General features: G+C 37.8%; 1 protein-coding gene across 2 annotated transcripts in view; it reads left to right on the top strand.

The window, feature by feature from the left end:
* Positions 1-7338, top strand: part of LOC127583805 (DEP domain-containing protein 1B-like) — a 35911-nt gene extending 28573 nt beyond the window's left edge. Inside the window, exons 8-11 of one of the 2 annotated variants that reach the window (XM_052040174.1) lie at positions 1866-2032; positions 3131-3307; positions 3491-3673; positions 5333-7338. In XM_052040174.1, coding sequence (XP_051896134.1) covers positions 1866-2032; positions 3131-3307; positions 3491-3673; positions 5333-5494 — 689 coding nt within the window. In that variant the 3' untranslated portion in view covers positions 5495-7338. The remainder of the gene's footprint in view (positions 1-1865; positions 2033-3130; positions 3308-3490; positions 3674-5332) is intronic. The other variant, XM_052040166.1, reaches the window with a different exon arrangement.
* Positions 7339-12408: the final 5070 nt, after the last annotated feature.

The following is a 12408-nucleotide window of genomic DNA, read 5'->3' as shown; positions in this document are numbered from 1 at the left end:
GTGGCTAGAAAGGAAACTTGGTCAATGTGCCAGCAATCTCATCTCTTGACTCTCAATAACCTGGGGTAATCTCATCAGGCCCTGGGGACTTGTCCATCTTAATGTTTTTCAAGAGACCCACCATCAATTCTCAAAGTGACCTAGCATATCAGCATGATCCACACTGATCTGACTATCCTGCATGTCTTTCTCTTTGGTAAATACTGAAGGAAAGTACTCATTTAGGACCTCACCGACATCCTCCACCTCCAAGCACATGAGTGAAATTGCTTTGCCTGTGTCTAGAGAGTATAATTTAAGTGCAAGATCACCTGCAGGTAAGTTTAATATATTTTTGTTGGTCAATTACCATTGAGTCATAGATTCATACAACTTTGGGGAAAAAGATTTCCAGAGCTTCATTATATATTCTTAATCCTAAATTGCCTACCCTTATTTTGAGGCAGTGAGCCGCACTCTTGTGAAAAATCAAAGAACTGCAGAAAATCTGAAATCATAACAGAAGCAACTTGAAAAGGACCCATTTATTCCTGCTGTTTTTTAATGTTAATCATTTCTCAATCCATGCTAGTGTATACCCCCGATTCCAGGTACTCTGTTCAACAAGGTCCTTTGAGAGACCTTATCAAAATCAGTTTGAGAATCCAAACCTACCACATTTACTAATCCCCATATCTGTCCTACTTCATAAATCCTCAGAAGAACTACAATAGGTTAGTCAAATATGATTTTTTTCAACTTTATTTATACAACACTGTAACAGGCCCTTCTGGCCCAATGAGTCCACACCGCCCAATTACACCCATGTTAATCTACTAATCAGTATGTCTTTGAAATGTGGGAAGAAACCGGAGCACCCAGAGGAAACCCACGCGGTCACGGGGAGAATGTACACACTCGTTACAAACAGTGGCAGGAATTGAACCCTGATCGTTGGCGCTGTAATAGCGTTACGCTAGCCGCTACGTTGCCATTCAAAAATCCATATTAACTTGCTTAATAATATGGTTACTTTTAAAGTGTAATAATATGGTTACTTTTTAAGTCCCTTGATATCACATTCCTCCTTATAGATTCCAGCATTTTCCCAATTATTGCTGTCAGGCTAACATTTCAATAGTTTTCTCTCTCCTTCCTCGTATAGTGGGATTCATGTATGCTATTCTCTGCAGGAAACTGAACTTTGGACAAAAAGAGCATCCACTTATTCTATTGCTCTGGGATGTAGATCATTAGGTTCTTGGGAATTATCAGTTTTTATGGTCATTAACTTCTAAAGACATCAACTATGTAATTCCTCTGTCATTTCCTTATCCCTTGTTGTAAATTCTCCCGGATCCTTCTAAAAGAAACCACATTTACCTTTGCTAAATTTTCCTTTCTTTTACATACCTCTAGAACTCTTGCAACATGATCTTATGTTCCTCGCTAAGAGATTTGAGCACAAGAATAAAAATAATAAATTCAGAAAAAGTTAGAAACGCTCAGCAGGTCAGAACCGTTGAAGGGACTCAGACCTGAAACATTAACTGTTTCTCTTTTCACAGATGCTGTTTGACCTTTTGAGTGTTTCCAGCATTTTCTGTTCTTATTTCAGATTTTCAGCATATGCAGTTTTTTGATTTAGACAGGAGTAATTTGGTAAGACGCCTGATGTGGTTTGTAGTGAACTCTTCCTTCTTGTCTGATGATTAATATTGGTGTATTACCTTAGCTTTGAGTAATTTCTTTAGTTTGTGGTGTAGCAGCAGCTGTAACATGTGGTTCAATTAGCCCATTTATTTTAAATTTTTCATATCAAATTAATTTACCTAATTTTAATGTAGTGGCCTTCAGTTTAACTTTGTACTTTTTTTGAAAGCTAGGTCTTCTGCAGCAACAGCAAGTTGGTATTGAAGCACTTCAAGTTTGTTGCCTTCTTTTGCCCCCTGAAAATCGGAGAAAGCTTCAACTGTTAATGCGGATGATGGCCCGAATTGCTCTTAATGTTGAAATGCCCCCTCTTCATGATGCTATTGCAAGCAGAACGTTGGTGAGATTTACACAGTTGACTCAATTGATAGAAATCCTTCATGACTCCAAGGAATAATGAATTGTAATCAAATAGTTATAAACTTTCAGCTTGGTAAAATAACCTTAACTTTTGGATGTTTTCCATTGTATATCATTGGTCTACCTTTATGGAAAATGCATTTAGATAATTTATTCACCAGCCAATGAAAACTAATTGTATGACATTGAACATATGTATATATGATCCTGACACCATGGCAATGGGACTGGTCTCTTATTCATTTTTCCTTTTTTTTTTAACATTCTACTTTCACTTAAACATTGTTCTTGTATTATGAGCTTGGCATTGGTAAGCAGGAACTTGTAGGAATAAGCAGTCTTGGAAGGTTTCTGCAAAAAGTTAAAAGCATACATCCAATTTAAGTGGAAGCAAAGACAAATAGAAAATGGTGTCTCACAAAAATAGTACAAAGAAGTGTTGGTTGGATGCATTATTTAAATGATTTCCAGCTCATTTAAACTTGGCAGTCATTTTCCCTTAATTGCTCTCAGGTAGATTTATTGAATTCTGAAAATTAGTTTCATAGCATTGGCTATGTGTGGTCTATCTGATACAGCTGCTGGCCTCATTGGCATTCTGTCTCACCTCTTTCTCAAAATACTACCTCTTAAAATGCTACAGAATTAAATCCCTTGTATTAAATGATTATTACCACAGGATTCCCTGCTGAGTTACATTTGTGTGCACATGGACTTTGTATTTGTCCTCTTTATTAAGCTTTGTTTTTTCTAGTGTCCTGCAAATTCTGTAGGCTATGCTGAATTTTTTTAAAATAACTTTATGAAGAATTTTAATAATATTCAAGTTGACATTGTGTTGTCATATTCCATGTCATTCCACCTAACTCCACAGATTTTGTAAAGTGAGATCAGGGTGGAAATTAGCAGCAAAGGTAATGAAAAGTTCTGCAGGAAGCAAAATGAAATTACACTGCACACAGTTCCATAAATTTGCTTCATTTCATATTAACAGAAACCAGGAAATTTAATTTTGAATGACCGTCCATTAAATGTGTATTTTTAAAAAAAAATATACACTTTTCTTTTAAATTTGAAGATGATTCAAACCTTCTCTCGCTGTATCCTGCGCTCAGAGGATGAAGTGGATCTTGATGAATTACTTGCTACAAGACTAGTGAGTTTTATGATGGATCATTACCAGGAGATATTGGGAGTTCCTGAACACCTGCAAAGCTCAGTAGAGGAACACTTGGCTCACCTCCGAAGAGTTCAGGTGCTTAAAAGACCTCTTAATTTTAGATTGAGTGCAACACAACAGGATTTTTTCCATTTGTAAGGAATAACGTTACAAAATATCCCCTCTTGTAATTTATTGAGAAATTAAGATTTATAGCCTCAGATTAAACACTCAACAGGCAGAGTTCTTAGCTGTATCTTTATTTTTTTTCTTCCCTAGATAAAATATGCAGGTGCTGATGCTGATGCTACACTGGCTTCCTGCACTTTTTGTCATCAGATTAGTTCTGAAGATTTTAAAGAACCCTGGAGAAACCCTCAAACTGCTTTAACAGCACAGCTGGAAGAAATAATAATTGATAAAAGCATGTCTTTTAAAGAGAAGAAGAAGAAATTAAAGCAGGTAAAACAGCAAGAAATCAATTCTGCCATCTATTTCAGTATTTTATTACGTTTTTAATTCAGAATATTTTGAAGCTTGTGTCTCAGTATTTTTCTTTAAGTACTCAGTAAAAGGTTTTATTTCTCTCCGTTCCTCATATTGCACTCTTTTCTACCATGCTGCGAATTTCCAAGCAAAAAGAGGATATATCGCATACCCTATGATGCAGTAGTCTAAGAAGTTTGAGCTTGCTCTGCCACTCAATCTAATTACGGCTGTTCATCCAAATTTCAGGACCCTTTTCCTGCCTTCTTCTCATATTCTTGATCTTTTTAGCCATTGGTATTATCTCTAAATTCCTCCATTTATTTAATGATTTGATTTCAACTGCCTTCTGTGATAGGAAATTCCACAGGTTCACCACTCTTTTGGTGAATAAATGTCTCATTTTACACTGCCCCCCCCCCCCCCCCCCCCCCCCAAATGGCATATCTTATAATCCTTGGACTGTGGCCCCCTTGTTGTGGACTTCTCCATCATAGGAAAATCTTTCTTACATCTAGTCTGTCCAGTCCCATTGGGATTTCATAAGTTTCAATCAGTTCCCTCTCATTTTGCTAAACTCCAGTGAATACATGTCCAATCACCACAATTTCTCATCCTATGTCAGGCCAGTCATCACAGGAATCTGTCTGCTAAAGCTTCTTTGCAGTCCCTCCATACAAGAACATTCTTTCTTGGACAAAGACCAATACACACAATATTTGATATAGTCACATCAAGGCCCTGTGTAATTGCTGTAAGACATCCCTGCTCCTCTACTCAAAGTCCAAAGAATATTGCGAAATAACCTCTAAACTATCCACTGTTTCTTGAGTCAGTTCCTTATGTCCTCTGGAATGTAGACTATTGGGCCCTGAGGATCAATTTGCCTTCAATCCCATCAATTTCTCTTGGTAGACTCAAGGTCCCAAATGTTTCTGAGAAGTTAATTTGTGTCCTCCTTTGTGAACAGAGACCTGAAGTACTGGTTCTCTTGGTATGCTTTTTCTTCCTTGTTATAAATTCCCCTCCTTCTAACTGTAAGGAGCTTGTGTAAATCACCATTTTTTCCCCTCTTCACAGATTTGTAGAAGCTTTTGCATTCAGTCTTATGTTCTTCCAAGCTTAGTGTTGTACTCTATTTTTCCCACTCCTAATTAAACCCTTGGTCTTCCTTTGCTAAGTTCTAAACAATTCACATTTCTTGGGTTTGCTGCTTTTTTTTAGGCCAATTTCTGTGTCTCTTGTAGGACATAATTCTAACTTCCCTCATTAGTCTTAGTTGTCATCTTTCCTATTTTATTTTTGTGCTTTAGACAGCTGTTTCATTATCTGTGTGTTACCCAAATGTAGCAAGCTCCAAGCCTTGGATGTATAACACTCTTCCCTATAAGATAACATACAGAACAGATGCACTTCACAATACTGAAGAAATTGCACCACCACCCATTAGGCTGTTACTAATTTGTTGTCAGACCAAGTTCTTGAAGAGACAAGGATATCATGTTGGCAATTTGTTTAGATTTTTCATTGGAAGTTGCTGATTGCTTGTGATTATGTTATGAATATATCATTCATTATACTTGTAAAATTATGCAGCCTTGGATCATATCGTAAACTATTTCATTTTTTTTTCAGTTTCAGAAGGCCTATCCTGAAATTTATAAAAATCGCTTCCCAACAACTGAGAGTGAGATGGTGCTTTTCCCTGAAAAATCAAAGCTGAAAACTCAACTCATGTTCTTCACAATGAGGAAATCATTCCAACCGTTTCATAGAACCCGGAGTTTCCGGATGTAAAATCCTTTTTCTGAGTGGTGCTACTGTTATCATGAGGATTTATTGGTTAATATCCTCAGTTTTCTCTGGAGTTTGGACATCGTTGCTAAGAATATTTTTGTATCACCTCTGTTGGTTTTTAGTAGAATTCTCTAGATCTTGTTGTAATGGATAACTGATTCCAAAATTTAGAAGACATTTACTCTACATACATTTCCAATGAATGAATTTGTGAAGTTTTAGTTTGATAACTGAGTATTCACGTTGGACACAAAGTATTATTTAAGGAGATATTGTGCATTTTAGTATTGATAGTGAACAATGTTGGCACATTTTGAGCCCCATTTTCAGTGTTAATTTTTATGTTTGCTTTGCTGGAATTGGAAAATTGCAGATATGTCACCTCTTTAGGTGCACAGTAACAAGTATTTTTGGTACAGGACTGGCAATCTGGAGGTTCTGTTTAAATACCACAAGGCTGAATTGTGAACTTGAGTTTGAGAATTTGGTAATTTGTGGTCTGACACCAGAATATTTACATGCAAACTGTTGGATTGTCATTTCTTAAAATTAACTTTCACAAACAATGCTTGGGGAAGAGGACCTTGTTTCTGTGATTCCAGTTTATTGGAAACTAGATAGTTGACACCTAGTATGTGCAGCTAAGGATGGCAAATGTTGCCTTGCCAGCATTGCAGGATTTAAAAATATGATTAATGCAAATTTACTTTTGCAATATTTGCTGAAATTGATAAACATTTACAGCGTGGATTCAAAGCACTGACTATAATTGTTTCTTGGGCAGTAGCTTTCACTGGAATTATATCAATTATCTTAGCTCTGTTGAAAATAGATTGATTTGAATGGATTACTTATTCTCCTCATATTATATACTTGAGGTCCTTTCCATCCTCCTGGTAAGGAAATTCATTGCATAAGCACAAACGATCTTTATTTTGAGCTATTAACAATAAATGACAAAAATTAACTGGCTGGAACTGCCCCTAATCTGTCAAAAAGCAAAATACTGTGTCTGCTGGAAATCTGAAATAATGACACAACATCCTGGAAAATAGTTAATTCGGGAAGTATCTGCAAAGTGAAACAAATTTTTGAATCAGTGAACATTTCATCTGAACAACTTTGATGAAACTTGTCCTCGTGCAATTGTTTTTCATCATTTGATTACCAAGTGGTCAAATGCAGAGTGAATTGCCATTTTAAATCCTTTCTTGTGCTTTCCTTCTTTGGAGAGCCACCTACTTATAGTCTGATGCTGGAAATTTCTTAAATGGGCAAACTACCATATTAAAAGAGCTTCTTGCTGTGTTTTAGTGCACCACTGTGCTGTGCGATTTGATCCCCTTTATTGTTCCATTTGCTTATCTTGGTAAAATGATACTAGAAAGTATTAAAGATTTGCCAGCAATGTACTAACATTGGCACAATAGTAGAAATAATGGTGAAACTAATGCTGATAATCTTTATTTACATAACTTTGGACAGCAACTTCAGAAGATCAGATGTGAGTGGTTAAACTGATACTTCTCTAAGGTGGTGTCATATTGCTTTCCACCCAAAAACATTGATTGCTCTGACATTGCTGCTTTTGCCTCACAAATGGAGAGACACAGCATGGAAACAGGCCCTTCAACCCACCAAGTTCATGCCTAAATATGGACTAAACTTAACTGGAGAAGTTTAGGGTTTGACTTCATTCTAAATAGCCTTTCAATAATATCTCTGGGATGAACATTAACTTTTAAGTGTACAGGTTTGGTATTGGTTTATTATTGTCCCTTCACAATGTAGATAAAAAAAAACAAGATGCTGGGGAACTCAGCAGGTCAGGCAGCATCCATGGAGAAAAACAGACAGGTAAAGTTTCAGGTCAGGACCATTACTCAGGTCCTGAAGAAGGGTCCTGACTTGAAACGTTGACTGTTTTTCTCTACAGATGCTGCCTGACCTGCTGAGTTCCTCCAGCATCTTGTTGTTTTTTCTTCTAGATTCCAGCATCTGCAGTCCTTTGTTTCTCTGTTCCTTCAGAACATAATTTCTTCTGGAAACCTCAAGTAAATTATTCTAATTTTCTGTCTCTTTTTAACCTCTCCCTAATTCAATCCTTTCCATAACTTTGTGCAAGTAATGACAATGAGTTCAATATTATAATGGCTCTTTCAGATTCTGTGTTTATCACTAATAGTTCTTTAATCTATAAACAGATAAACACTTTAAAAAAAAAAAAAAAATTTGGATTCTGTTTCAAGGTCCCAAAAATACTCTGTAGAAATGCTGTGCTTTTTGGCAGTAATTTACATTGAAAACTCCATAGAAAAGCTGAGTAGGCAGGTGAAAAGTGCTGCAAGCAAAATCTGTCTCAATAGTATTTTTTCCCTACCTCCTTGTTATAGGAATCTGGATGTCACAATGTACTGACAATGTCCATAAAGGTTTGGTCTTGGATTAGGAAATTCATGCACAGTAATTGAAAGCTAAAGTTATTACAATACAAATGAGGTTCTGTATAGAAAAAGACTGTGTGTGCAATTACCAAATAAGAATGAACAGGCCTGTAAATTTTGCACAGTTGGTAAAATTTATTATAAATGAGTGATTTTCCATGGTTTGATCTGATTTGGTAAATATATTGAAAGCTGCTGTTTAAGTCCTGCATCTACTGTCATAAGTCTCGATCACTGAAGATATTGTTACATTTTTTCTTGTTACATTTTGTTCAAATACATCCATTGTTTTATTGTTGCCTCAAAGCCTACATGAAATTGTACTCTACATTCTTTATACATTTTTGTAAATTGCAAATACTTTTTTTCTTGTGCTGTTCTTTAGCCATGAGATGGCATAGTGATTTCCTTCTAATCTGACAATGTTTTTGATGCTATTGCTGCTGGTCAGCATGAAACAGTGTTCTACTCTAAACAAGATGCTTTTTTTAGAAAAAATCTTTCTGTTGGGAATGTCTTCCTTGGAGTTTGCAAATTTACTTGTTTTCTGCCACTTGATATTACAAGAATGATTAACTATGACCTCTGTCATAATTCAATACATAGTAAAATAGTATGTGATGCAAAATGATATACCATGACTAATGTTGCTTGTCGGAGTTTTTTTAAACTACTGAAACCTATGTTACCTCCAATAAAGTAATTTAAAAAATGTTTTTAATAATTTACAAATCCCTGCACAACCTTTTGAGTCCAGTAATTATTAAATTGATAATCCATAGACTTTTAAGGTTTCTGAAGGTATATGGTGTAGTTTTTGTCATTTTTTTCCACTGGTTTAGTTTTAAAATTCACTTTCCATTCTTCCTTGTTGTTCACTTGACTTAATTGGTTGACTCTTTAAATAGCATAGTAAGGTACACAGTTCAAGGGCTGTTAGAGACGGGTAATATATGCCAGCAATGTCCATATCTTAGGAAAAAATGCAAATAAATCCACCACCTGCCAAAATATTGTCATCTTTGATCTCACTAAGCAGTAGACTTCTGACTAATTTTTGCCGCTGTTCTCTATTGTTTTATAATTGATGACGACACAATGCTGAAGACACTCTCTTACTCTGATCTGAATTTCAGTCAATCATGAGAGGTCTGCATTAAGATCAGCTTCTTTAAAAAGAAAATGTACTACTGTTCTTTAGCTTTGTCTGCTGTCTTAATGAAGCTCACGGGTCAGAATGGGGAACCAAGTGGCACAGAATTGATTTTAAAGTGAATTGGTCTGACTTTGATCTCCAGGCAGTGAACAGTCAGTCGTGAACAGAGTACTCCCAGTTGAACATGGTGCTTGAAGAAGCAAATATCATGAAAGCATCTAAGATCCTTAACATGAATATTTTCAGACAAAATTGGGTAGTAGGATACCGATATTAGCAAAGATATTGAAATGTTTGATTAGGACATGAGTGAAAGCGAGGCTTATTATGGGATTTTCAGAGCGCTAGGTACCCTCAGCTGGCAAGGGCCTGTCAGTGATTGAGTGATGAAAATCAGCATGGACAGGATGCCAGAATTGGAGAAAATGGCAAGAGGTTTACAGAGATGGTGAGCGTGTGAAGCCTTGGAATGATTTGAATAAATAGAATTTTTAAACTGACTTGCAATTACATTATGCCTTTAATACTACAGATTTCCAAGGGGTTTCAGGGCAATCTTATCAAACACAATTTGATTATCAGTCAATGTCAACAAAGCACTAATTTTTGTTGTGATGTATGTGTAAACACAAGTTATAAATTGGACTGGTTATAATCTTGTAGTCAGTTGATACTTGCTGTCCAGTCTGGCACACTTTCTTTTTAAAAGGTGATCATGGTGTGGAAACAGACCCTTTGGCCCAACTCGTCCATGCCGACTAAGTTACCTAACTCAGCTAGTCCCATTTGCCTGCATTTAGCCCAAATCCATGTACCTGTCCAAATGTCTTTTAAGTGTCGTAATTGTACCTGCCTCTACCATTTCCTTTATTCATTCCAATTTCCCACCACCCTCTGTGTGTGGTGGGGGGGGGGGGGGGGGGTGGTTGTGGGGAAGGAAGGTTGCCTCTTGGGTCCATTTTAAATTTTCCCCTCTCATTTTAAACCTATGCCCTCTAGTTTTGGACTCCTCTACCCTGGGGAAAAGACTGTGACTATTCACTTATCTATGCCAATCATGATTTTATAAGCCTCTATAAGGTCACTCCTATGCTCCAGGGGGAAACAATGTTCTAGTCTATCCAGCCTCTCCAGCCTCTCCTTATAACTGAACCCCCTCCAGTCCCAGTAACATCCTTGGAAATCTTTTTTTCACCCTTTCCAGATTATGTGATTTGAAAGCCACAAAAGACTTTTCATGTATTTTGTTATACATGAAATGTAAAGGTTTATCAAAATTTTGTTTGAATTGTTGGGTTTGACAACTTGATCTTCAGATACTTTAGACAGCTAAAACTGCTAGTGCACTGAAGATGATGATGAATTTTGTTATAGTATGATGAAGCCAGAAGGTATTGACTGGGGAATGGGAAGTGGCCCTTGTTTTCCAGGGTCTCGATCTGGACCTCCATTTTTGGAGGTCAGTGTTGCACATTGGTTTTTTTTGGATGTTGAATGTAAGGCTGATCCTCTAAAACTTCAGTGAAGAAGTCAAGGATGAGTTGCAGGTTGGCTTAATGTGCTTCTACCCATTTGTTGTTTGGGTGACCTTGATTCTGAAGTGGAATTAACATAAATTAGACAGTATCTCATTAATCCTGTGGATTTGAACTACAGCATTATAAGGAGAGAGTTTGAGAAAAGTGCTCTGGCAATGATGCAGCCTTGCTCGACACCACTCTGCACATTAAAGATCTCAACTTGTCACAAAGTTTGTGGTCTTCTGGGTGGCAGTGATTCCTAGAAACATGAATTTTGAGCATTTGTAGGCCAGTCGGCCCCTCAAAACTGCTTCTTAATTTAAGAAAAGCACACCTGATCTGCTTGTAACCTCAATTTTGCATTCCCATCTACCAAAGTTAAATTTTTGCTCTTTGTTTATCAAAACCTACCTAGGGAGGCAAGGCGGGATATTGCTGGAGCCTTGACAGAGATCTTTGTATCCTTTAGCCACAGTCGAGGTCCCAGAAGACTGGAGAATAGCTAATATTGTTCCTTTGTTTAAGAAGGGCAATCAGGATAATTCAGCAAATTATAAATTGGTGAGCCTTACATCAATTATTAGAAAAGATTATTAGGGACAGGATTTACTCACCTTTGGAAAGGCATGGATTTATTAGTGATTGGTGACAAATGCTGGAATCTGATAAGTAAGGAAGGGGATAATGGGAACCATTAAGGGAGAGATGCAAGACAGATGGAACCAGATGGAGGAGGGGATCCGGTGGGTGGTAGGTAGATGGAATCAGGAGGGGGAGGGAGAAGTGGATTGGAAGGAGAGAGAGGAGAATAGGGGAGGTAAGGGTGACTGATACTTAAAAATTCAATGTTCACACCATTGGGTTGTAAACTACCCAGGTGGAATAGGAAGTATTGTTCTTTTAGTTTGCTTTGGACCTCGCCCTGGCAGTGGAGAAGGCTGAGACTGGACAGGTTGCTCTGGGAATGGGAAGGGGAGTTAAAATAGCATGTAATGGGGATCTCAGACATTGCAGACAAAGTGCAGGTGCTTTGTAAGCTGGTCGCCTAGTCTGTGTTGGAATGAACATTGAATTTTCTGATTTCAGGTAACCCTCACCTCCTTTGTTCCCTTCTCTCTCTGCTGTAGAGCCTCTGGTCCTCCCATTTCCTCCCTCCAGCACCGTCTTTTCATCCCCTTCTCCTTCGCCCTCCTGATTCCATCTACCTACTGCCCCACAACTTCACCCACTGGATCCCCTCCTCCATCTGTCCTTTATCTCTCCCTCAATGGTTCCCATTATCACCTTCCTTACTTATCAGATTCCAGCATTTGTCATCCTCCAGCCTCTGTCTCCATCTTCCCCCTCTCATCCCCCACCTGAATCCATCTGCCTTTTTCTCCCTTGTCTGCTTCCACCAATCACCTGTCTGCTTCCATCTCCTGATTCCACCTCTCCCCCTCACCCATCTGGCTCCTTCTGCCCATCATCTCTCACCTCTTCTCAATCCACCCATCACCTGCCAGCCCTGTCTCACTCCTCCCCTTTCTTCTTTATACCAGCAATCTTCCCTCTCCATTCCAGGTCCTGATGCAGGGTCTTGACCGAAATATCAACAGTCCCCACCCCCAACCTGCTTGATCCACTGAGTTCCTGAACAGTTTTTTTTAAACCAGAAAGTTGCCTGGATTAGAGAGCATTAGCTACAATGAGAGGTTGGGTAAACTTCGATTGTTTTCACTTGAGTGTAGAAGGCTGAAGGGTGACCTGATAGGAGTATATTAAATTACGAGAGGCAGAGATAGGGCAGATGAT

Source organism: Pristis pectinata, chromosome 2, assembly GCF_009764475.1.
Source record: "Pristis pectinata isolate sPriPec2 chromosome 2, sPriPec2.1.pri, whole genome shotgun sequence".
In the NCBI taxonomy this organism is placed as follows: Eukaryota; Metazoa; Chordata; class Chondrichthyes; order Rhinopristiformes; family Pristidae; genus Pristis; species Pristis pectinata.
This window is presented reverse-complemented; position numbering and strand designations above follow the sequence as displayed.